At 41.0% G+C, this 27,344-nt stretch overlaps 2 protein-coding genes across 2 annotated transcripts; both read left to right on the forward strand.

The window, feature by feature from the left end:
• The first annotated feature begins 2,236 nt into the window (after window positions 1-2,236).
• Window positions 2,237-4,535, forward strand: lamtor5 (late endosomal/lysosomal adaptor, MAPK and MTOR activator 5). Its single transcript, XM_079225591.1, has 4 exons — window positions 2,237-2,354; window positions 2,448-2,509; window positions 3,150-3,267; window positions 4,138-4,535. The coding sequence occupies exons 1-4, from the start codon at window positions 2,320-2,322 to the stop codon at window positions 4,196-4,198; spliced, it is 276 nt and encodes a 91-aa protein (XP_079081717.1). The 5' UTR covers window positions 2,237-2,319; the 3' UTR covers window positions 4,199-4,535.
• Window positions 4,536-12,028: 7,493 nt separating this feature from the next.
• Window positions 12,029-26,104, forward strand: slc16a4 (solute carrier family 16 member 4; the record flags this gene model as incomplete). The annotated part of the gene is made up of 8 exons (XM_079225776.1): window positions 12,029-12,145; window positions 12,399-12,531; window positions 12,707-12,850; window positions 13,048-13,209; window positions 13,357-14,004; window positions 18,804-19,015; window positions 23,433-23,526; window positions 25,896-26,104. 8 exons carry the CDS (start codon window positions 12,029-12,031, stop codon window positions 26,102-26,104), a joined length of 1,719 nt encoding a protein of 572 aa, XP_079081902.1.
• Between the last annotated feature and the right edge of the window lie 1,240 nt (window positions 26,105-27,344).

Genomic DNA, 27,344 nt, shown 5'->3' on the forward strand with positions numbered 1-27,344 from the left:
GATTGTGATCGCATTCGCAATTCTTGAGAAAAAGGTGGGAACTGGATTATCAATAAAGATTATATATTCAAGAGGGGGAAATTACTCAAGTAATTCAATGCAATATTAATGCAATTCTGAAAATATAATTAACCAATGTTCAGTAACACATGAATGATGAAATATATACAGGCAGGCTTTCATGTCACAACTAATCCAGTTAAAAAAATTAGTTTAGTGAATGAGGAACTATTGCCCAGAACCAGGAATGATATGTATACATCTATAGTATATTAAGCTTATATATCAAGTGCTAACAATCTGCTATTTAAGAACATCATCAATATGGCACCACAGTAAGAAAACATTAAGAAAAAGAAGGCAATTCAAATGAATTATGTATTTGATAAATGTCTTAAGTCTTATTTGTATGAACAGTTTAGATGGTGGACGTAAAGACGTCCACCGTTTGGCCAAAAGAGGCTTGCTCTGAGGTTCACCTCAGTGCCTCAGGCCGCAGCTGTAGGTTGACCAGAATTGCACAAAGGTAGAGCTCGGTTCAACCAGACATTTTACAATGAACCTTTATGGATAAAAAACACAACATGATAGCCGTAAACTGAAAAACATGGAAACACCCCAGAACACACCTTGGTAGCATTCAGTCAATCACAATTTAGCCACGCCCTAAAGCTTTTTTTATTAATGTTTTACACAGCATCCAAACTTTTATGGAATTGAGGTTGTATTGAGTTACCGTTAAAGGAAAGGTTGATTTTTTGTCTGAAGAGTTAACGGCAGTTGTAGTAAGAGAGAGAGAATTGCCAAATCTGATGCCCCTGACTGGGTTCCATCCTTCTTCTCATACACACCAGCCACCAAGAAGAGGAAAGAGAGAAGGACATGGAGAGGTTTGAGCGCAGCAGAATAAAGAACAAGAGGGTGGAGAAGAAGAAGAAAAAGCAAGATGCAGTGGATGTGGATTAGTGCCAGATGCTGAGGAGGAACAACAGTGTGACAACAGATCGGGTTGTAGGTAAAACAAGACATTTGTGGACGTCATCTTGAGCTTTGGGAAACACTGATCAACAAGTTTCACCATTTTCTCAGGTGTGCATAAACTACAGGTTACTCTGATGTGCATACACTACAGGTTATATCAAAGTATTGTTAAAATACAAACATGTGAAATGATCAGTTATCGGATCAATATCGGCCATGAGAAGCAGGTACTTATCAAAAATATCCATAGTGTCCATCCTGAAATATTATCAATCAGAAGCTTAAATACAAAATAATCAGGGTTAGACTTCTATCTAAAAACAATCCTGTTTTTAAAGGCAGTGTAAATACACTATATTTTCTAAAACGTTTAGAAAGCAGCATATAACTGTATTACATATATGTTGTAAACATTTGTACAGTATGTTTTCATTACACAAGCATGTAATGTAAATAAACTTGCACGTATTCATGTCAGAAAGTATGTTGCCTGTGTTGAGTAAAACACTTCCAATTTATACTCAGTTTTTTTCTGTAATCCCTTTTTTGTTTTGCTTTAGTTTAGAATATGAGCTGCAAACGCTTTTGTCCTCTTTCATCTTGGCAGTAAAGTGAGGGATTCTCCACAAGATAGATGTAAACATTGCCAAAGTGGAGCTTTGGCAGAGACCTTGGATTTTAGTGGCTGAAATATGGCAAGGGGTGCTGTCAAAACCTGCAGTTTGATCTCATATCATAAGCAATATGTCCTAAAGGGGATGGTACAATACCACCACGTTAACAGCATTACTTTTATTGTTATTTGGTCAACTCTTTCTTGTAGATTGTCACGTTAATGGGAATACATAAATTAGGAGGAGTTATTGTTAAACTTGACTAAGTAACTTACTAGGTGACTAACCCTGAACCCTGAGATGGGAAACTCGGAGTTTTCAGTACCAGAACAGCTGACCAGAGTCAATCAACTCTGAGTTTATTCACCCTGAGTTGAACTTATATTGTGAATTAATGCCATCATCCAAAGGGGACTGTCATTTGGTTGGTTTTACAGGTATGACTTTCGTTTTTAAACTGTAATATTTAGGGTCTGCCTGTATGTAGCCCACGCAGCTCGCATGTTACCTATGCATCTACAGGTATAGTCTGTCGGCCTACTGTTTCCTGGCAGGTTCTTGTTCCGTCTGCTACCTCGCTTCGTATAGTTGGGTCCTCACCGGCACCCGTAGTGCACGTGACGATCAGCTGACTCCAACCGGAAGCTTTGAGGACGCAGGCTACAAAAACAACACATATAGGTTCACAATATTTGACTTTTGCAGTTATTAACGATTGATAATAATGGAGTCGACCCTCGAACAGCATCTCGATGATACGTGAGTTAATACCAGACTTAGATTGAGTTCGTATTTCAACTGTTGGCACGTTAAAGACGACTGAAAGCGCCTTGTTTTTTGTGTTGTTTGCAGAATGAAAAATCCATCAGTTGTCGGCGTGCTCTGCACGGATGAACAAGGACACAATCTGGGCTGTAAGAAAACACTGCTTGTTCTAGGCTAGCTTCATATAACACATGTTGGTCAAATGTATTTAGACCAAACTGGTCTTTTCATTGAGGCTAGTTTAAAATATATGTATTTTCAAGCATAAATTGCAGAAATAATAAAATGTGAATGTTGTCTCGTGTTCTCAGACAAGTATGATAGTAAACCGGATATTTTGGAAAGTATGGCCTGTGAGTTTGGGCCATTTTGTGACGTCATCATTGACTCTGGGAACTTGTAATGAGCATTTTCCTGCTATTTACTGACATTCTATAAACCAACCGGTTCATTCAAGATGTAAGGTTAATTTACTGTCATTTTAAAGCACACGGTTGCACAAAGAAAAGCAAGTTGTCGTCCTTTTATGCTGAACAAGACCAACAAAAACAGAACATTGATTAGTCGTACAGCCTGAGGAAAGAAGCTGCTTTGTAGTCTGGTGCAATGCACAAATGCACCTTTCTAAATGTGTATAACACAAACAACTTGTTACCCCGCAGTGTTATGCCAACCTGGGTCACAAACCGCCCGAGGTCAATCACATTCAAAATGTTAGGCTAATAATTGCTCCTTTTGACGTTTCTTCAGTTCTGTTTAGTAACTCTTTTTATATCTCTCGATCCCCAGGCCGCGGCTCCCTGTCTGATGAACATGGCGGTGTTGTGTCTGTGTTGGCCAAACAAGCAGCCGCTCTCGTCAAAGACCCAACAGATAGTCCGACAGTGTGTTTGGAGTCCGAGTCAGGGTGAGCACTGACAACACCTTTTTGTGTTTTCTTTGTTGACTGACCTGCATCTCCTCCTTTTTCCTCCATCTCAGTGAATTTAAGGGGTCGGTCTGTAATGGTTTTGATTAACACTTGTGGAGATCAATAAATCTTGGGAAGAAAACTGTTGAAAGAGATCCTAAATCGAAGATTGAGTGTCTATTGTTTGTAGCTCAGACTGAGCTACAAGTCTTTGGCAAAGGAGTTTAGCTTTCATTTGCGTGACTATGCTGCCACCTTCTGGACTTCGCGAAACATCTTCTGTTTCATGTTAGTTGTAACTAACCAATACTTACCATTATTAGAGAGAAGTCCTTTAAATGTTAGACCTTAAAAAGACCGTCTTCTGCTTTGTTGTGACTGACAGACGGCCAGTACTAAGTATGGTAGAATTACAGTATTGGTCAACAATACTTCATAACTGGGGTAGATATCAAATATCAAAACAAAATCGACAGGTTGTCAATCCTCATGTTATTTTACTGTCAAATAGTTAACATTCAATATTTGTAGATATTTATGCTTTTTAAATGGTATATTTATGCAAACAAAAACCGTTTTCCGTGACGGGTTGAGACTATTGCTGATGCACTTGATGATGACTGATACTAAATGTAATTCTTCCAGTTATAACATCACCAACGATATTAATGCATGTTTAGGAAATTTGATTAAATAATGTAGTATAGATCAGTTGTACAATAACTAGTCAAACTGCATCATATTCATAATAATGGAGGTGAATGGCAGACAAGTTGATATGATTGGTAAGTCAATACTAAACAATAATTATTGTTCCCCATGTGAATATTTGTCTCAGTAAATTGTGTTTGTTTGCTTATTTTGTAGGAATATTTTAGTGAGGAGTCATGGGACCGTCACAGTAGCAGTTCACAAGATCGCATCTTGAAGACAACACGATTCACTGAGGACTTTTATATTTAAAGAAATGTACATGAAAGACACACAAGTATATTCACACAACCTGGTTGAACTGTATGAAAGGTCTTCAGTTTGCAAGAGAAATCTGGAATTTCCACATGTCTGTTGTGTTTTCTGCAGATCCATATTCAAACCAGAACGTGCTTGCCAATTTTCTAACACTTGTGAGATTCCCTTCTTCTACACATATTATATAAATATGTATACCAAGCTGTCAGTAATTCATTAATAAAAAGGCACTTCATTAATAAAAAGGCATTGATACACAGAGAACAACCCTTAATAAACTTCAACTTGACTTTATGTTACCCTCTTCCGTGTTAAGTATTCATTATTTCCTCCTTTAGTCAGTGTGTTGTGGTTAACCAATTCATTGTATGTGGCAGCTGCATGACGTTAATCCCAGAAATATAAGAAAAAACGTTTTCCGCAAGCAGTAATCAAATCTGTGATGAAGCAAAAGGATCTCGAGCATGAAGGAGCAGGTACCCCTGACGCGCAGGTGCACACTTGTCTTCATTCACCGGGGAGCTTTGACTCATCTCTGGGTGGATGTGTGGCAGTCGGAGGAATTCTGCGCAAGAGTGATCGATCAGAAACCCGCGTGTCCGCATCTGGTTGTTTAACTGCGGTGTAGATCGCCAGTGCGTCTTGGTAGCACTTTGACTAGGACCTACAAGTTTAGTCTGCGGCGGCCCTGGTGATTTCAACGCAGAGCTTTGTTTTCTTCCTATCTCTCTCTCTCTCTCTCTCTCTCTCTCTCTCTCTCTCTCTCAGACGAGGTCCACTGCTACGTCTCAGTCACGTGGCTCTCCTCAGTGAATGCTTTGCTTTCTGCGGCTCCTCGGCAGAGCCAGCGTTGTTGAGGCTGCGATGTGAGATGCAACTCAGAGAGACTCGCTCATAGAGGCAAAGTTATGGCACGATCATCCCTGGATAAAAAGGTCCCGCAGCAATCTTTCTCTTCCAAAAAGTCCCTCGCTGGTGATGCGCACATCCTTCTGAGACGCACAAACCCGGAGCGAGAAAACCCCAAATTACGCATCAAATTGATCTAATTGAATATTGGGGCAGGAGCGCGTCGAGGACTGGAGGAGATTTCAGGTATGGACTTATTTGCATATATAAGACAACTAATTGTTTTAAATACAATACATAAACATAATACACACAATACATACATATAAATACATTATATTGTAATTGTTGTCACACCAACAACCCTGAGAGATCACGCACAAGTTACCATCCAAGCTGTTATCCTCTGTGAGCCTCCAAAGTTATTTTTGGTTTACAAAACTTTTCACCCATGTCAGTACAATCTCAAGACGTCCAATGACGTAATTTACTGTTAAGGTGCTGAATTGTCGCATCTGCTTGAACGACCCTTTTCTCGCCTCCCCAGCAGTGTTGAGTTGAGGGCCACAATGCAACAGGCCTGTGAAGTGAAGATAACAACCAGCTCGCAGCTACACACGGTAAGACCTATCCGTTTTCTCTCCTCAATAATACGGGTGTGTGTGTGTGTGTGTGTGTGTGTGTGCGTGGCCTCCGTGCACTAAGCCCAAAGCTTTCAGCTAAACACCCTGCGTTTATATATATAATCTCACAATTTTTCAGGACTGACGTCTGCTTTTCTTCACAATTCAATGCAGAAGTAAAACTGGGGTCATATAGTTGGAGGCTCCAGGTTGTGCATTTGGGTTTATCTTGATTGATAAAATAGTCAGGCGGACTAAAAGAAAGAAAGGAAATAACCTTCGCGAAAGTTACTAAAAACACATTTTCACACAGACTTTTTTAACTAACTTTGTTTTTGAGTAACCGTTTTCCCTGACTTTACTGTAATGCACAGCCATGAAGAAATGCAAACTCTTGCAAAAGAGTATTGGCTGACAAAGTAATCTTCAGGGAGGAATGGAGATTAAACTACTTTTACAGGCTGTATTTGAGGACAATAATGCTGCAGAGGGAGAAGTGTCCTTTTATTAGGCTTTACTCTGCAGTTTTGGTCTGAACTGTATATATTGCCTTTATTACAGTTATGCCAGATATGATTTATTCTCACTATTTCCCTTTTTATTTTTTATTTTTGCACTCTTACACAATGCAGAAAATTAATGTTTGTGTGAAATGTGTAAGCAGATCCCCCCACCCTGTTGTACAATGTACTTGCTTTCCAAAGAAGCTAATTTTCTTGTCTTAGCCTTAAGCTCTTGGGGACAGCCCATTTGACACCCAGAATCTGTGTCAAACTTAAAAATATCTGCTGTTTGAAATATCTGCTGTTTGAAATATCTGCAGTTTCAACTTCTGTCTATCACCTGAAGACATGTCTTTGCAAATATTAATAAGTGTCAGCTCTTGTTTTCAAAATGGAGGAAAATATGTTTTTCCCAAAAAAGGAAAGAAAGTTTCAGTGAGCTGTCCATCAATGTCTGTATGCAGCGACCATGGGCTCACCTTGTGTATGCAAATGTTTTCTGTCAAACAATAAACCTTCATATATGATTTGCCTTAACAGGACAGCGATGTGACCCATTGATACTGTAAAAGCAGTTGAGTAGGTTTCTTAACGCACAGCTGTGGAAAAGGAGGGAGGGGGGTTCTCCTACTTTCTGCAGGTGTTGACGCATGCCTCTTTGGTGTTGTGAGAGCTCAGAGATCAGCCTGACATCTGTTTAACTTTATTTCAATCTTTAAAGTTTGTTTCAAGCTTCCATGCTATTGAAGACACATCTACACAGACGTTTGAGATAATTTTTGTAATAAAGTGTTGGTCATGTCTGTGTGTGAAGCTCCCCCTCAGTCAGGAAAGCAATGGTATAGCTTTAAATCCTGTTATTTGTGCAAAACCTTGTTTCCTGTTTTTATCTTTTTCCAGATTAAAACAAACCAAAGATCAAGAAGAGCCTGATTACTGTGATCAAATCAAATTCCTCCCCCCACAAAATTGATTAGATTGTCAAGGTGTCCCCTCACAAGATCCATACTGCCACTGCATCCATCTGTGGAAGGCTGACTCTGGTTGACTACGGTGCCAAATTACCTGCCTGATGCCCAATTTTGCTTTTCTAATGTCTTTTCTTCATTACCGTACATCTTGTTAGCAATTCAAATGACGTGCCATTATTTCTCATTGAAAATGGAAAGAGTGCAACATTCTTCGTAGTGCTCCACATCTTTTGAGTCGGACTGCCGCCTGCAGCACTATTGCTGCATCAGTTCATGGGCTGCATTCTTTAAAGTTTGCAGTTGTTGACCAAATGTCTTTACAGTTTGTGCAATTAGTCACTTGTAAATATGCCTCATAATAAGTAGTCACACATAATATTTTAAGATGTTGATAATTACAGGTTAGAACAATATTTTGGTAATTTGTGAGCAATTTTCTGTGTCTATAATCTGTAAAGGTTTTTTGACAAGGTAACGGCAGTTCTCTAGTAATGTTGTGCCGATAGGTCCGTCATTTCAGTCTGACATATTTCAAAACGGTTAGATACATAGTCACTCAATTTTGTACAGAAATGTGTGGTTCTCAGATGATGAGTTTTGAGGTATACTGTGAAATGTTATATCAATAAGATGGATTGGCACAACATTTGATCTACATTGTTGTGTAAATAGTGTGAGTTATGTCTCTGTTTTCAGGTTTCAGAGATGTGAGGGATACTGTCCCGCCTGTATTAATTTTCATCTTTTTTTCCTCACGTTACTAAATCTTATCATGGTCGATTCCTTGTTGCAGGCGTACAACTAATCTTGATGCAGTCATAGTTACAAATGCCCTTTGACCAACCTGAGAATGACATTCAGAGAATAGGACTCCTGCGTTCATTCTCCACCTCCAAAGGTTCCAGGTAACTACCGAATCAGCATTAACAGGTAACTCAATTAGTCAGTTAAAAATAACTATTATAGTGTGCTGCTGATGCTGTCGCTGCTCGGGTTAACAACTAACCATAGAGGGTTCCTCCCTTGTTACATTTGGTTACTTGGTAACGACAGAGTATGTAGGATGTGATCTGAAGCATTACCCATGTGTGTATGTTTTTTTTTTTAATGATTCCTTGTCTTTGCACTGGTAACTCCTGCTGGTGGTCGAGGCAGATCACACAGTTCTCTTCATATAACATACAGTAGTTTTTTCTATAGTAAGCAGTAAACTGAGATTTCGGACACTTATGGATGATCATTATTTTGCATCTTCACTGACGGATGTGGTGTCACACAGCTCTGTCTTTAGCATCTATTAAATACAGCATATGGTATTGTGGGATACTTAAACAGAAAGTTGTGTACTTTTTTTGTTTTTTTTACGTTGCATTGTTTTAGGCTCAGAATGCAAACAGTAAAAATTGAGGACAGTAGTGTACTGTATAGCAAATAGGGATTGATTTCTGACAGATTGGCTCTGTCTTTAGATGCTGCAGCACAGAATCTTTTTTTCATTCAGACTGGGACAAAACTTCAGGCACGGATTTGTCTGTTAAGTCTATCAAAATCATCAATTCTCTAAACTAGTGGACAAGATATGTCTAACCCTAACTCCCGTAACAAATTGTTGTGTTTTTAAGTATTGTTCCCTTCATTAGATAGGACAGTCTAGAGTCCTATCCAATCCAGAGGCTGATCTGAATGATAGAGGGAGAGGGTATAACACGCAACACTCGGGCCTGAATCAAACAGGACGTCGTTCCCTTGAAGTCTTTTCTTAGTGAAAGGTTCCCTGTTGCTGACCTTTAGTAGAGACATGGAGCCGTTCTCCGCATGCTGCAAAGGCGCGCAGGTGATTTACAACATGTTCCTGCCAATATGTTCACACTATTCCACTGATTAACAGTTGGCAGTAACAAATCAAGGTATGCGCCAGAAAGCTTGTAAACATGGATACATGCTGGATGCGTGATTTAAAACACTTGGTATGAGGAAGGAAAGGTTCTCAACACATTTTCTTCGGGCTCAAGGATACAAACAATGCATTTGGATGACTCTGACTCTGAAAAGCTATGTTTATAGTGCATGCTCATATATTGTATATGTCATAGGGACAGATTTAGGATATTTTGACATTATTCACCATTAACTTTACTCAAATCTTATATTAGACTAGAAGAAGAATGTTGGATAGAGAATCTCATGGTGGACGTGTGCAATAACGTGTGTTATTCTCGGTGGCTTTGGTTTATTAGATCAGAATAGAAATTATCATAACTGTGTGTTCAACCTCTTAATCATCCACTTGTGCACTTCATAAAAGCTATTTCTAATTCTTCTTAACAAATTGTAAATGCTTTGGCACGTTCATGCATGATTCGGTACAATGTTCTGCTGTTTCCTCCATTATCAACTGCTTATGTCATGCTGATCAAAATGCATTATACTGGTTCTCTGTCCTATAGTCTTACCCCCTAAAATATCTATTAGCTACATGCAAAATAGTTAAACCAGTTATCAAAATCTGTCATGTTTGTCATGTTTTAAAGACATTGTTTATTTTGTAAATGTATCCTGAATTGATGAATTGCTCACAATTGAATCTTGACTTTCACTAATGAGGGAGAATTTGTGAAGCGTTAGATCAACCAGTTCTCTATAAAATAGCTGAGATGTTACATTTCTAATTATGTATTTTTTCCTTTGTGCTATGCACTGCTGGAAAACAATCTTGTATTTTGTTCTCTGTATCACAATGACCTGGACTGTCAAGAAGTTACAGTACTAACGGTAAAGGTGTAAATGTGATACCTGTTCAATCTCTTGCGATCAATCTCCCACATACAGTAATTTGTAGCTCGACACTATTGACATTGAGATATGGTATACAGACAAACTGAAGCCTCGTGCAATTTCAATCATCAAAACCGTAGCCAAGGTTTAAATCAGAATAAACGTACAGAGTGCACTGTGGTATTGACAACATGGATAAGCAATTTGACTATCTTGTTTGGAAAGAATGACACAAAGACTTGTTCATTGACATTCATATTTACTTTTGAGAGATAAACTAAGGACTTGGAGCAAGTTACAAGCAGGTAATCCATTTTGTGGTGCTGTTTGTGCAAATTATTTCAAGAGATGCACTTTTTTGCAAATGTTAAGGATGATTTGAGAAATGTACCAAGGCAACTGAGAAAAACTGTAATACCGCACGAAAGAGCACAAAGCTCTGATCTCCAATCCCCCATCGCTCAAACCCTCAGACCCCCGGCACATTCACAGACATGCACTCAAGCACACTGTGAGGAAAACCTGTGCACAGCACATGGGGGAGAAATACTTTGCTCACAGTACACTGGCCCAATTCATTCCCCTTTTAATCCGCTCTGTGCTCTCTGCCTAATGTGGCTTCTTATACATGTCTTAGTCGGACTGAGTTAGAGATGCAGGCTACAAAGGACTGGTGATAAACACAGGTTTACTACTACTCTGTTCAGCCTCTTTACTTTCCAGCATATGAGTCTCGGCAGTCATGTCACACCTTGATTTCTTCAGGTTTCATTAAGACTGTATGTCCGTGGAAATGTCCAGTATTGGATCTGATGTACTTCAATCCCATTGATTTATAATACAGCAGAATACTACAACCTGTTGACTTTACTTGGCCCTTTTGAGTTGCATTTATTCATGCAGCTTTGCCCTTCAAGGAATAGCAAAAGCAAAAGGGACAATAATCAGGAAAAATAAAGGGATACAAATAAGTAAATAACACTACATAAAAAGGAATAGATACAAAAATATGAAGAAAAATGTAGCAATTTATATGAAACCAATGTATACATACATTTTCAAAAATATATATAAAGAAATAAATGAACAAATAAAAGAAAATCCTTCTAATTTTACATTTTCTAATTTCAATATATTCATATTTTTCTCTTCATACTTCAATTTCTTTAAATGTATTTCATTGTGTTATATTTGTATTCCACCTTATATAACTTATGTATGTATTATTTATATATTATTTATTCCTCTTTATCTTTTTATACCCCCCCCCAAATCAAGAGTTATCATCAATTTCCCTGTTTGCTTTTTGTTACTTTCCATTTATTTTCTTATTATTTTACAGATTAATTTTGTCTGATTTTGTCTGATGACACATTGCCTGTTGAGGTGCAAAGACAAACTGCAGTACAGCCGGCTCTTAACAAGCATCATAGTTGATTATTAGAGTTTGACCCTCTCTGTCAGATGACTTCTTGAAGGACAGGGAAAAGTCGTTGCTGTAGCTTCAAGTGCTTCTAGGATTAAATCCCAAGTACAGTTCTGGGGTTTGTTGTTCATAAATCAATTCTAGGAACCGGACTCACAAATTGAAAAAAAGTTGAATCTTAAACCCACCGTGCCGAGGCCATGCTGTTACGTGCTGACAGGAAACTTAAAGATACGCATGATTGGATATTTGCACTTACTGTAAACACCACTAAGACATTGAGTCCAGTGCAGTAACTGTAATAGGAGAAAAAAAGGTGGAAAATGAACCATGTGTAGTTGCACTGTAACTGACTTTCACAGCTCATTGACTTAAGTGAGTACAGTATTACTGTATTCTGTCCGTCATCATTACATTTTGGTCAACCATTTTCTGTAAAGTTGATTGAAGTAAAAGCACTTTAATGAACAAAAAATGAATATCAAAACTAGAAAATAATCAAGTTTTTAAAGAACGATTCTGTTATGCTAGAATATGTTTGGCCTGTGATGTGTTGAATGCTTCTGATTACGCAGCCGAAGAGATTGTGAAGTTCTTGATGTTTTATTTACTTGGTTCTCTTCTAGTGAAACCAAGGCAGCCATGAACCTGTTCAGGAAGGATGCCATGGCCTCTAAGAAGGAGAAGGAAAAAGAGATCAATTATGAGGATCCTCCAGATGGAGGTTGGGGCTGGATGGTGGTGCTGCATTGCTTCCTGGTATATCCACTTCAGTTGTTTAAGATCTTTCATATCTCAAACATGTGAATATTTAGCCCAACACTGTCGAGCAACAAGCTTTCCCGAACTCAAATCAAGGTATATTGTGTGGCAAAAATGTGGTTTCCAGCCTTTCCAAGACAAATTAAGCATGCCGAAAATGTATGTATTTACCTCACTTGCACTCTTTGTTTTCACTAAATCTCATCTCCCTCCCATTATTCTGTGTACATACAAATGTGCATCCCTACAGGTCAACGTCTTAGTGATGGGAACACTAAAGAGTTTCGGCATCTTCTTTGTGGCTTTCCAAGATGAGTTTGGAGGCTCATCAGAAAGCATCAGCTGGATCGGTTCCATCATGTCCAGTCTGCGTCTGTCTGGAGGTTTGTATCAGAACGAAGCCTACTCCGTCTACGTCGGCCCTGCGTTGAGTTTTAAAACTGAATATAAAGACGATGCATTATATTTTAATGTTTGAAGCTACATTTCCTCTGCATATTTACACATAGGCAGAAGAAGATTATAAAATAATGATATGTCTTTGTGCATCTTCTCCAGCACCCCTTGCCTCTGTGGCCTGTGCCAAGCTCGGGACCAGGGTGACCTCTATCGCTGGGGCGGTGCTGGTTAGTGGAGGCTTCATCATAAGTATTTTCGCCACTAATGTGGTGTTCCTCTACATCAGCATGGGAGTGATAGTTGGTGAGTAGAAATCTGTGGTACGCCAAAATGTCGCAATGAGTCATAAATCTGGCGATGACTGAAAACACAAAGCCAACCCAACGTATCCTCTGCACGAGGACAACTCTTCCTGTCTTGATTCATTCTTTCTTTTGTCTGCCTACATTCCTGTTGAAGACACAGCGTCTCATAGTGATAACCTTCCTTATTCTTCTTAGGAATGGGGTTTGCACTACTTTACCAATCCTTCTCAGTCGTCACAGCGCTGTACTTCCGAAAGAGGCTAGCGACAGCGTATGCGATCGGGCGTTCTGGGATGGGGTTGACCTTTGCCCTTGCTCCGTTCACTCAGTTGCTGCTGGACCAGTACGCTTGGCAAGGTATGTAGGACACATCTATTAATGACTGGTGCACTCTGTATAATTTATGTGAGTATTTCTTCTGCTGTATTTCGTTTTTGTGTAGGTAGAAATACCGCATGTACAATGTGACATTTTGGGTCCTGGGGTCCTCTTTGTCCTCCGCAGGTGCAATGCTGATTCTTGGCGGTCTCATGCTGAATCTGGTGGCCACTGGGATGCTCCTGCGACCAATCTATTTGAAGCCTTCTGTTTCAAACCCTACCTCTTCTCCTATTCAAAAGAGCCCTGCTGTTTCCATTAAAAGCTCTTCAGAGAAGGAATACACTAAGAGCTGCTTGAATGGCTCCTCCCACTTATCAAACGGCATCTCCAAAGCAGACTCATTTCCATCCCCTCCTCCTCAAGGGGACACTGAGAACCTGGAGGGTCAATGTACTCAGGGATCCCTGGACCAGTCAGTGAACCCTGAACTGACCAGACTGGTACTCAATGGTGTGAATGGCCACAAGCCCCACCATGACTTGGGTCAGTGTAAACCCAAAACTCCAGACAGCTCATCGGAGCTCAATGGCAGCATGAATGGGTCCACCATTGTAGGATTGCCTTCGCATGCCAGCACTCCGATTGAGGTGGCCATAATAAAAACCAAAATACTGGATTTTTCCTTGCTAAAGGACCCGTTCTTTTGTATCTATACTTGGTCCTTGGTTTTCAGCCAGCTGGCCTACTTCATCCCCTATTTCCACCTGACAGCTCGAGCCAGAACCCTGGGCATCGATGCCATGGACGCTTCCTTTATCATCTCTGTGGCAGGTGAGGCACTCATTGGTCAACATGTTCGACTATGTTTTTATGGTCCAGATCTAAGGAATAGTTTGACGTTTGGGAAAATAGAGCTTACTCTCTTTTTTTTTTTTACAAGAAAATGTATACCACTCACATGTCTGCATAGTAAATATAGCTGCAGCCAGCTAGCATAGCTTAGCATAAAGATTGAAAACAAGTGGAAACAGCTAGTTCAGGTCAGTCCAAAGGTAACACAATCCTCCAACTAGGAACCTCTAAAGCTCACTAATTTAAACGATGGATACCATCAATGTAAAATCTTCAGTAAACACATTTTGGTTTGTGGAACAAAGCGGATTTCCCAAAACATAGAACTATTTAGATGGTTGTGCAAATGATCTCATTAGATGTAACTCTTTAGTCATCTTAATTATAGTGATTCTGACAATTAAACAATGACGATGGTTCCTATAAATCAGTGGCGGGCCATGGATTTTTTACCTGGGCCTTCAGTGCCGTCTGAGGTCATAGTTGCGATCAGTCGCGATCAGCTGGGCATGGCGTGTAGCACACTGCACCCCTTTTGGGGTTTAAAGGTGGATTTATCCAACAAAAGGTGCATTACCGCCACCTATTGGCCCTGTAGCGAAACACACATCCATAATGCTAGCATGCCTCGCCATATAGTTTAACCAGCTCTCGATGCCATAGAGAAACAGAGGTGAAATGTGATTGGATGAGCTCCTAACCAGATCCTTAAACAGTGGCTGTGCAGCAGGCGAAAGGCAGAGCAACAGAGGAATAAGCTAATAGGGAAAAATAATTATAATGCATGTAGTGTATTTGTGAAAAACAATTACATTATAAAATAGCTATAACTTTTAATTATATAAAAAGGAAAATAATTCTAATTATATATTTTTTAAATTTAAACTTTGTGATTCTGTTTAGGCCAGCAGAGAAGACTTGGCAGGCCCTGATGGCCCGCCACTGGTATAAATTGAGTTTGAGATCAAGCACAACTTCACCTCTTACATATAGAAAGAAGCATTGTCATACTTTTCTATTTAGATGCACTTTAATTGTTTTTTAAATTTACATTTTTATCAAGGAAACTATTCTCATCACAAAAGGTGTTGCAGAAATGTTCCTCTTCTGGACTAAACACCAGTTTAGACTGTCTGAAATGTAGATGCTCTTTGTAAATCTTACATACTCCTGATTGAATAGACACTGGATTGCTGCCGTTTGTCATTGAATGTGGCTTCCAGTAGGGATTTCACAGTGACTTTGAAAAGGGAGATCCAGGTTTCTTTAAGACTGGGTATAAGAAGCGATGCAAAAAAAGTCAACTTTTAGGCATTAATTATTTGTGAGCTGCTCAGACTCTGCAGTCTTATGTAATGAATGTGCTTACATAAAAGCTGAACTTTGGTCCACTGGCCAGGGTGGGTGGGTTCAGCAGTATGCCATTGATGAGGCCACTCCATTATTTACAGAAAGCAGCATTAACATTTTGACCACCGTCCACATGTGCGTGTAATTTTTGAAGATTGCTTCGTCAGGCTTTTTGAATAATTGAAATACTCCAGACGGGGTCGTGCGTTTATGGGTTACTGGCTTCTGTTTTGTAATCCATCCATCGGTAATCAGTCCTCAACAAACAGCAATATTATTACATTTTTTAAATATTTTTTGGGGGCTTTTTATTGCCTTTTTTGTGAGCTGAAGGCTGCTTCAGATAGGATTACCTTTGATGAAAGGTGCTTTTTAGTTAAGAATATTTCTAGTTACAGTACATGGTCACATCAATTCCTTTATGATGTAACTAAGGGAGATGACGTAAGGGATGCTATCGTCATAGTAATACAAAAAGTGAATACATCTCTTTAGTGTTAAATTGAATTGTTTGAATTATGTATCAATGCCTCAGCTTTTGGGGAGATGGTTTAAATTGCCTAAAGGTCAGTTTCCCGAAAAACGGAGTAATTTGAATCTACGGTATGCAGATGAGCCGGTGAATAAGCAGTGTTTCCTCTTGTCAGCATTGGTGCAGCTGGATATAACCACTGCTGGAGGATTGAGTCAAAACTAAGACGGATGTCAAATAACACTGCTGGAGAAAATTAGACGGGATTCACTCAAACCAGAGGACATAGAATTCTCCCTCTGGTCTATGGGGTCACTTCTGAGCTTCATGCCAGTGATCAGTGCCAGCGAGCAGCAAGACTGACCGATTCTTTTGATTCGGACACGTTTGTTCAGTCACATTCTCTGGTCATGTGCACTGAAAGAGAGAGAGAGAGAGAGAGAGAGAGAGATGGGGTGCCACCCACGCCACAAAGCCACCCTCCCAGTGTCCCGCTGTCCCTCTTTCCCCAAACTAGTGCTTGTCATAGAAGCCCATTGACTCGGCTGAGGGAGGGAGGCCACTGTCGTCCGGGTCAGTTTGTTCGTCAACCCTCCGCCACCAACACCGGCGCTAACTGGAGTTGCTAAGCGACACCTAACTGAGTAAAGTTGTTGGCAGTGTGACGAGGGGCTCCCAATTTAGTTTGAGTCCCATCCTAAAGTGGCTTATACTTTGCAGAGGATGAATACGTACAAAAGAGGAGGCAAGACAAGCCAACTTCCACCTTAGAGAAGCTGAGAAACCCAACATGTCTTTTATAACCGCTTTGCTTTAATCTTGTGACAAAATATCCCTCCTTGAAGCAAAGCGAATGACACCTCTCCATGCCTTGCAACCTCCCATTGATGCCCAAAAGCATGCATAGAGTATACACCTTCTATACCTGTCAGCTCTATGGGCAGAACTAATAATGTCCCTGATGCAGTTGGCTTGAGGTGCTACTAGGAGAGGCCAAATTTAAACTGCAGTATACTGAGTTTGAACAAGAACAGCTGCAGGCTTGAAACAACCTGCTGAGGCTAAAACACACAAGCAAACTCACAACTTGTCTGTGTGCAAGCAGGGACACCCCGGGACACTGTCTTGGGTCACTAGAGGAGGACACATAAACACAGCACAGCTGCCTCATGTCATCTTTTCAACCTCGGAGGAAAGAAATGCTCTAGAGTCAGTTATGTAAGGAAAGTAAGTGTTCACTGACGAGGCATTGTGTTTTTTATTCATGTGAACTACAGTCAAAGCTTTGAAGAGTGAAGATGAAGCTGATCATCGTTAATTACATCCACTTGTTGATTCATGCAGATTAATTGAACTAGTATTCACAATACATATACATCTGTATACTTTACTTGATCACACAGACTGTGTGCAAACTCATCCCTATTCAGCAGAATTTTCATCTGTTTCAACCTGAGTGTCTGTGCCTGCAGGCTGTGCAGTTGTGGTGCAGAGGCAGAGCAAGGGATGGGTAACTGTGATCTGCAAAGAACCAGTTTGTTTTATTTGATCAATAGCTCAGCGCTGCCTGCTTGTAGCTATTCCTGCGGCGGTCAATATACCACTGCAGTTTCCGCACTGCCTATCGCGTTCCAGTTGACCTCAGCAGAGAACGGCACATATCTGCCCAGTCATCATACCCGACTGGAGCAAACAATCAATCAGATGGGAAGGAGTGCATAATGAGTAGTTTGCCTGGGTGTTGCAAGTGTAATACAGATATTAACAAATGGATTGGTTGCCACCCATTGTTTGTGGAAACATTCTTGTTTCAGAGGACCGGAGCAACTGGGACTTTGTCTAGATGTCACATCTGTTATTAATGCAGAGCCGTGTAGTTTATCTGCAGAGCGCAATTCTTCCCTCCTACGCTGTGTCTGCCCCACCCTCACAAGTCCCTGCATGTAACCTTTGGTCGATTACCTTAGCTGAACTTGAACTTTGCAGTAAACAAAATGTCATGGGAGTCCACTCAATAGTTGTCAAGATATTTCACGAAAAAAAAACATTTCAAGAAATGTGTACCTAATGGCCTAATCTAGAGTAAAAGCCTGGGATCACCAAAGTTATCAGGATTCATTAACTGGGAACCATGAATGTCTTTACACATTTTTATGGCAATGCGTCAAACAGTTGTGATATTTCAGCCTGGACCAAACTATCAGATGCAAGGATACCAATTAGGGTTGTGTACTTTCTATTTTTTTTTTTTACAATTGAGTGAACTGACTCCTTTATGAATCTAACTTTAAATATAGTCTATGAAAATTTGTGTTGCAGTAGTAGATTATTCCTAGTGCAAAAATGATCAGTTTGCTTTATTCAGTTCATTACTCTAATACCTGGACATCTGTGGCTGTAGATTGGATCTGTTTTCTAAATGTTAAATGTGAAACATCCTGATTATTAAGGATATTTGGGAAGAGAGCAGTGATGCTCTGTTTTTTTGGATTCCATCAAAAACTATATTACCAAAAAGCAGCTTATACCTGAATATTTTATTGGATGCATTCCCCAGTCTGCCTCTCTGCTCTCTTTCCTTCCTTAAAGAAACAGTGAGGAATATCTTACTTTATTTAAACAGGATAATTAACTCTGTATCAATAATGTTTTTCAAGGAGTACACACTTTTAAAACAAACAATAAGACAATTAATTAAAGCCTAAGGTACTACTTTTTTAAATATTTATCTTGTTTATTGTGTATAAGTACGAAGAGCTAAGTGAAACCAAATCGAGTCAAATTCCATGTAATTCCGTGAAAACGCACATGATTCTGATTCTGATTCTGATTCTAACGCTAAGCTGACAGTTTACACTAAAGTCTCTTTTTCACTTAATTTTTCCCCTTTTGCTCTCATCCCCAAAACTCGTCTTCATCTGACAGTTTTGCTTTAAACTGTCTGCCTTCGTTGCAGGTATCACAGAGACCATCGCCCAGCTGGCCTCGGGCTGGGTGACAGACAGGAACCTCTTCCATAAATACCACTACCACAAGGCCTACCTGATCCTCTGTGGCCTGGTCAACCTGCTCTCCCCACTGGCAACCTCCTACATCCTGCTGATGTTTTACGCTATCTTCTTTGCTATCTTCTGTGGTGGATACATGGCTCTGCTCCTGCCCGTTCTAGTAAGGAGACCACCCTATTTGAACATGCATGCTATGCATTTGTACTCTTTACTTTACAGGTCCCGTCGTTTTTTATATTTGACTCACTAGGAATAATTGAACTATGGAGTTACAGATTAGGGAAGGATGGATAATGAATAACCAAGAGTAAGGGCTCAGTTTTAAAGGACAAATCTAATGATGAGTGCAAAGCAGCAGGTCTTGGGTGCACGGACTGCGTGGGCATCTCCTGGTGCAGATGCTGGGTGATGTGGGATATAGATCAGAAGGTGTGGGGATTCATAAATACACTCTCAGCCAGTCACCTAACAGGTCTCCTCGCTCTCACACAGCTGAGCCAGTCACAGAGTTGCACGGAGACAATGGTTCAACAAATGGAAAGAGGCTTGAAGAGGCATTGAAATTGTTAATATACATTTTAGTGTTACAGTGTTGTTGCTGCGTATTTATTCTACTTACTGTTAATAAAAATATATAAAGAATTGTCAGGAAATTGACATCGCGGAAGAAAGAGACGTGGTTCTGAGGCGTGTATTCTTAGTCCGACGTCTGAGACACATTCCACCAAAATACCAACAACTTGCCCGTCTGCGCCTCTCCTGTCACCTGAGCACCGCACACTCCCTGGCACTGAAATACCAGACAGGCGGACAAAGCACATTTCTTCTGTGAAGCTGTTCTTAGTCTCAGTGGTGCTTTGAGCTATCAGAATCAGAATCAGAAAACTGTTTATTGCCAGGAATGTTTGCACAAACGAGGAATTTAGTTAGGCGGAAGGTGCATACATTAGACATTAGACGAGACAAACAACAATCAACGACAGCAACAGTGCAATAATGTCTAAATCAGATAAGGATAAAGTGCTCAGACAACAGATAACATTAATGTAAGTGTATGTTAAAGTGACGTGTGTGTTTAAGTTAAAGTTAAGTGTATGTGGCATGAGTGTTTAAATATGAATTGTGCAGTGGAGTGACCGGTAGGAGGAGAGAAAGTAATAAAAATAAAAATAAAAAATAAAAATAAATGGTCCGAAAGAATGGTCCGAGAATAGTCCTGTGATAGAGTCAGTCAGTGGGGAACCCGGGCTCTATTGATGAGCCCGACTGCCGACGGGAAGAAACTGTTAGTGTGGCGTGAGGTCTTATGCCGTGTTCACACCAAAACAGTTGCGAATTTTCGCAACGCCACTTCGCCTATATCGCGCCGCAGGTGAAAAATGTGGTTAATCCGTTTTTTCGCAACCATCACTGGGGAAAGGGGGCGGGGCTTATCTCTGTGTCTTGAAAACATTTACTATTTCCTTCATCCACCAGGTAAATAACCACTAGTTCTGCTTTATACTTGTTGAGGAAGTCCCACACACGTCGGAACATCAACCGCCCCGTGTCTGGGTTCATAACATTATCCGTAGTCACACACAGCTCTGACTCCTCCAGGACGAGTGTCTGAGTGAAGCCATTTCCAGCGCTCCTTCAGGGGGCCAGCAGTTTCATTCAGTAACGGCGGTGATGCCGGGCGGAGCTTCTCAACGCTGATTGGCTTTCGCAACTCCGCGTCATGCGAATTATTCGCTGGAGTTGAAATATTTGAACGCCAGCGAAAAAGCGGAGTTGCGAATATTCGCAACGCCGTTTCGCCTCTATTGCGACGCCCGGCGAAAAATCCGCTTTTTCGCAACCTAACGCGGCTGTGCATTGACTTAACATGTAATCTGGACGCGCGAATATTTCGCAACTGTTTTGGTGTGAACACGGCATTAGTCCTGATGGACCACAACCTCCTGCCAGAGGGGAGGGACACGAACAGGTTGTGTCCAGGGTGAGAGGGGTCAGCTGCGATCTTTCTTGCCCGCTTCAGTGTCCTGGAAGTGGACAGGATCTGGAGGGATGGCAAATTGCAGCCAATCAACCTCTCCGCAGAGCGGATGATGCGCTGCAGCCTGGCCTTGTCCTTGGCAGTGGCTGCAGCATGCCAGATGGTGATGGAGGAGCAGAAGATGGACTCAACGATGGCAGTGTAGAATTGCACCATCATTTTCTTTGGCAGGTTGAATTTCCTTAGCTGCCTCAGGAAGAACATCCTCTGCTGGGCCTTCTTTGTGATGGAGCTGATGTTCAGCTCCCACTTGAGGTCCTGGGAAATGATGGAGCCCAGGAAGCGGAAGGACTCCACAGCATCGATGGGGGAGTCACACAGGATGAGAGGGTCGTGTGGGGCTGCATTCTTAATGAAGTCCACAACCATCTCCACTGTCTTTAGAGCGTTGAGCTCCAGATTGTTCTGGCTTCACCAGGTCTCCAGGTGGTCAGTCTCCCACCTGTAGGCAGACTCGTCCCCACCAGCGATGAGTCCGATGAGGGTGGTGTCATCCGCGAACTTCAGGAGCTTGACGGACTGGTGACTGGAGGTGCAGCTGTTGGTGTACAGGGAGAAGAGCAGCGGGGAAAGAACACAGCTTTGGGGGGGAACCGTTGCTGATGGTCCGAGAGCCTGAGACGTGTTTCCCCAGCTTCACGTGCTGCTTCCTGTCAGTCAGGAAGTCTGTGATCCACCTGCAGGTGGAGTCGGGCACGTGCAGCTGGGAGAGCTTGTCCTGCAGCAGAGACGGGATGATGGTGTTGAAGGCAGATTTGAACTCCACGAACAGGATCCTGGCGTAGTTTTCTGGGGAGTCCAGATGCTGGAGGATGTGGTGGAGGGCCATGTTGACAGCATCGTCTACAGACCTGTTGGCCCTGTAGGCGAACTGCAGAGGGTCCAGGTGTGGGTCAGTCAGGGTTTTGAGGTGGGATTTTTCACCTGCGGCGCGATATAGGCGAAGTGGCGTTGCGAAAATTCGCAACTGTTTTGGTGTGAACACGGCATAAGACCTCACGCCACACTAACAGTTTCTTCCCGGTGGGACAGGACTATGCTAACATCAGCATGGTATAGTGGGTTAGGGTTAGATGTAGAGATTCAACACAACTAAACTCAAATAACTAAGGATTATTTTCCATAAAAATAGGTTATTTACATAATTCTTTAAGGGAACTTGATAGTAAATGAATAGGAAGTTACAGACCCTATTATCTAACATTTTATTCAAATTCACAGGCCTAAGAAATGTCTCAACTATACATTTAGTGTGAAATTATTTTCCAGAAAGAAATACAGTCGTGGTTTCTTGATCATATTACAGGGCACCACAGGGCAGATAGAAAGTGATTCTCAACCAATTTCTAATGAAAACGCTCCCTTCGAAAATCAATAAAAGTCCGTGAAGACAGTTAAATAATTGTTAAATAATTGTTAAATAAAAAGTGCCAGCGTCAGTCTCACCATAATATTAGTGTGCAGTTGACCAAGAAAGACCCCTGCAATAATCACACTCTCTAATAGGTTTAAATCACAAAAACTGTATTTGTGTATTGTGGCTTAATTGCATAATTGTGTTGCACACTGAGGTAGAAAAGTATATTTGAAGCAGACTGTTTCCAACTGCCTTAATGGGTGTAACAACATATTAAACCAGCGAGTATCGTCAGGTTTATACCACACCTCAGAACCAAAGCGTGAGAACGTATGTGGTGTGATTCTACTCCTCAAAGAGAAGGGCATGCCTCTGGATCTAAATGTTGACAAGTGTGATCCGCTTTATTGTCCTGAATGTAAAGTAAAGAACCAGTCGAAACTCTCTGCCTGCCGATGTCTATAACTGATTTTACATGTGAAGTTTTACTCAGGGTGAGCAAGTAGGTCAGTCACGTGTTTACATCACCTGGAACATGCTGGCACCTCACCTTGTTTGACTCGGCAAGTGCTGATGTGATATTATCTCAGATGACCTTTCACAGGTATTTTGCTGACAGACATGCGCAATTAAATTCATTTAAACGTAAACAAAAAGATCACTCCATGCACAACATGTTGTAGACAGGCCTGGAACCTGCTGCCAATCCCATATGAATTAACGCGTCTGGTTAGATCGCTGCTTCATCTTCAAACTGTCGTTGTCTCATGTGCCAGAACGAGAAGCTTCCAACTGCTATGATTTCATGCATATTTTAGACAATTTATTACAAGTCAAACATTGACTCCTACTATTCCCCAAAGTATACCATACTATTTAGTGTTTATGGTGTTTGTCCTCAAGTATTTGTTTAACCATTATCATGCATTATCAACTTGCAGATATGTTCACCATTTTCGACATCACGTTGAATAGTTGTAACAGGAAGCTTAAAGCATTCATCCATTTGAGATTGGATGCTTTGGAAAATGTCTGTTACAATATGGTGGTAATATGAAGGATTTGTGATTTGCATAGTGTTGAAATGCATGCAAAACACTTTTCTTTCCATTGTAATAAGCCATTAAGAAAGGAGATGACCCAACAACAGCTTCAGGTATAATTTGTTGTTCTGCTCTGCAGGTTGATCTCGTGGGGTCCGAGAAACTCAACAACTCAATGGGCTTCTCCATGTTCTTTGTCGGCCTGGGTTGCCTGACAGGACCTCCTTTGGCAGGTGAGTGGATCACGTCATGGAAAACCTTTAGTCAGACATGTGCTTACCCACTTTTCTACACGCATACAATAACAACCCCATACATATGCACCGCATATGTAGCCATGACCTTACTGTCCTGAAGTGATCTGTTACTCAGAGGGCAAGGTGAGGTTTGTACATGTGTGTTTGTGTGCTTCAGTCCACACGAGTTTCAAACTCTGAGTGAGTGAGTGAGTGAGTGAATGAATGAATGAGTGGAAAAGCCTTTCTTATGAACATATACTTTTTGGAGGGTGTAGACTAGAGGCACATATTTTCATGGGGCCCTGAATTCCCTGCAGTGCCTCTAAGTGTGTGTGTGCGTGCGTGTGCGTGCGTGTGTGTGTGTTTGTGTGCGTGCGTGCGTGCGTTTCTCGGTTTCCTAACTGTTTGCAAATATACTGCGGTGCCATGTTCTCCCACTCACTGCTGACAGAACCAGCTCAGTGACTGTGTGGGAGTCAAGTGTGGCAGGTTTGCAAACTGTCTGTTCTCGTAACAGTACACGCTCCCTAAATCAAGGAAGTTGCTCTTTGTGGGTGTGTACATGCAGTCATTATGGAGAGTGAAAACTGAAACACACAGGAGAAGAACAGCCTCTAGTTAGTGCAGCCCTCAATGCAGACTGGGACTTTGGGGTTGCATACATGGTTACTGGGTCAAATGTCATCTTGTCTAAAAGTGAGTCAAGTAGAATAACGGTGTTGTGTTTATGGCAGGGGTTGAGTCACTCAGTTTAACTAATGGCAGACTGTCTTTGTTAGTCTAAGAGAGCCGTGTCTAATCTGCAATTAGTTTGTGTTACAGTGTTTTTCTATGACAACAGGTTCATGAACTACGCCTTCTTTGGGTCTGCCAAAAGAAAACAGGAAATGTTCTGCATAACACATGAGAGGGCATGAATAAAACCAGTTTTTATTGCCAATGCATAGAATGCTGGAACTTGCTTAGAGCTTGCATAACATATTCACCCATTTTCTTTTTAACTCTTCGAGCCCTGAGGTAACGTTTGTCTCCAGTTAAACCGGGGGTTCCCTTGAACCTATTGACATGGACCCTGTAAACTGAGTTGGGCAGTCCCATCAAAGGAGCATATGGATTTCGGGGTTGAAATGTGACTAATGACCCTTTTTAGGGTTGTATGGAAATAGCATGTGGCTCTGTTTAGCATCCCTGCTCGTCAAGTAAACGAACATAAGTCAAACTATGTATCCTCCTTGTGACAACTTTGTTGTCATATCCAGTTGTTGCTGTCCTGACAGAAGCTGCATTGTGGTTGTACCGGCTTTTTATCTGATCCTGTGACACTTTTCTGTCAAGTGAAAGGTCAATATGCCTCATGTAAAGTAAACCACTAAAACAACAGAAAGTCACCTGCAGGATAGTTTACACCCAAGTCACGCATGCTAGAAATGTGAGCCATTCTGTAGTTGAGACGTATGAAGAATGTAAAACTGGGTCAAATTAGAAACATATAAAGGGTCCACTTTAAAAATGTTAAATATCCATTATGGAAAGAAATACAACCTACAGTTAATTGTATAACATTTGACAAACATGTGTCCTCAATTTACCAATGTCTGTAAGTTTTGGTACTATGATCTTTTTTACATGTTTATGGTTTATCATAATTTTTTTTATAAACCATACTGTAACATTTCTATTATATTACATAGTATGCTATTTGAATGGAAATCTTTTTTTACATACTATACCATGTCATTTTTATGAATGAATATACGATCACTTGTTTGCCAATTTTGTCACATAAAATATCGCTTCATATAAAGTGATTAAAGTAAATGTGGACCCTCTAGAGTCCAGATCCACTTTGGTTAATTTTTGCTGACTTTCTAAGCATTCATTTTGTCTTTGTTTAGCACCATCTAAACTGTCCTTACCCTACATGCATTGTATAATTTTACCAGCACAAACTCAGTTGCAAATCTGACTTGCATACAAGGAAAATGACACACGCTCCTATAGAAATGTACAAATCGTTATTGATAATTGCTTGAAATATCATTACAGGATATTTCAGGGTTCCACTATTTATACACAAAATAAATTGTCTCTTCGCATGTGAAGTGATTTGATCCCAACTCATTATTGTGCTTTTTCCATTGAAAGTACATGTGTGCCTGTAGCAACATTGATTCCAAGTTTTAAATATCTTTAAATAAATAAGGTATGCATGAAATCCCCACATCAACACTTTCAACGGGCTTCCTCGGCTTGTATCCACACGATATATTAATGAAGTTATGTTGCTATAAATCACACGTGTGCCGTGTACTACTCAATAAATAGACAGACTCTGAAAGCGTTCCTATTCTGGTGTTTTGCAGGTTTCCTGTACGACTACACGCAGACGTACGACTGCTCTTTCTACCTGGCTGGGCTCTGCTATCTGCTTTCCTCTGTCTCTCTGTTCCTGGAGCCGCTGGCTCAGCGCTGGAAGGCCAGGAGCAAAGTGACCCAGACCTCGACAGCAGAAAGCAGCTGTAAGACCAACGGCTGCTTCACCCCCGACCGCCTCCAGAACGGCGCTGTGTAGGAATGAAACCCAGGAAAGGCCTTCGATCTTGAACCAGCATGCTCACAACTTGCCATGGGCCCGCATACCTTGGGCCTTGGACTCCAGCTTAAAGTTGGGACCCAAGTGACTCTTTCAATTTCAGCAGGAGCGACTCATTGGCCGAGGAGACCACAGCAACATGTCTTAAGAACATGCATGTAGTCGGGACGATGGCGGATAGATGATCATGCTGAACCTTTAAAGAGCCAAAATTTGTAGTGTTCTGTTAAATATTTGTACTCTATTGTTGTTCCTATCAGAGGTACATGCATCCAAACTGAAACATACATCATCCAGCATATTGTAATACTTCTTGTTAAAACACAATCTAAATCTGTTTCCCCATGCAACAACAAAACTGCATTCACTTTGCAGCATCTTTTCATTGCAAATAATATTGCTGGAAACTAAGCTATGCAGTTGAGCTTGAAATCCTGTTATCAGAACTCCTCCTCCTATCGTTTCTGTGATGGCATTAATGGAAGCACATATCCATGAAGAAATACTTCTCACTCGATTTCTGTGGAAGCGTGTACCTGTGTCTGTAGCCCTGTACTCACTGGTATGCACTTTGGGCCGAGTTGTGATTATGCTGCATGACATTTCCTCTGACCTTTTAAATGCCTGATAATTATTATACTGAGCAACGACTCATGTGGATGTCCAATCAGGTAAAGGAAGACAATCGAGGCAATACATTCCTCAGTGACACCTATATTGGAAGTGAAAACTGTGCCGGCTGTGCCTATATGTACCAGGATGCATTGCACGTGAGCTTCTGACACCCGGAGGGTCCCTGCCGGCCATATCCTCTTGCATTTCTTCCGCTGTAAACTCTGGCTCGTATAAATAGGGTGGGATATCTGAGTCAGGCAAATTACTGCTATATATGTCCCCGTCCAAAACATCCACTGCACTCGTATTTTGGAAATGTAGCTAGTTTGCAATACAACTTAAAACAAGTTACAAGTTCTGTTTTTGAGCAGTATCTAGACTAGAGCATGCAGGCTTTTAATTTGATTTGAGGCATTCCTTACCTCGAATTACGTCACTGGACACAGGAAGAGCAACACATTTTGCAGCTGCAAACTCGGCTTTCTGGGTCAATTTAGCACACAGCGAGGAATTTATTGCTTCAAACGACTACATTTACTATCAACACCGATTGGACTTCCACATAAAAGGTGGCACAATTCCCCTCTAATTGCAGACACAATGT

This window comes from Taurulus bubalis (genome assembly GCF_910589615.1).
Source record: "Taurulus bubalis genome assembly, chromosome: 11".
Lineage (NCBI taxonomy): Eukaryota > Metazoa > Chordata > Actinopteri > Perciformes > Cottidae > Taurulus > Taurulus bubalis.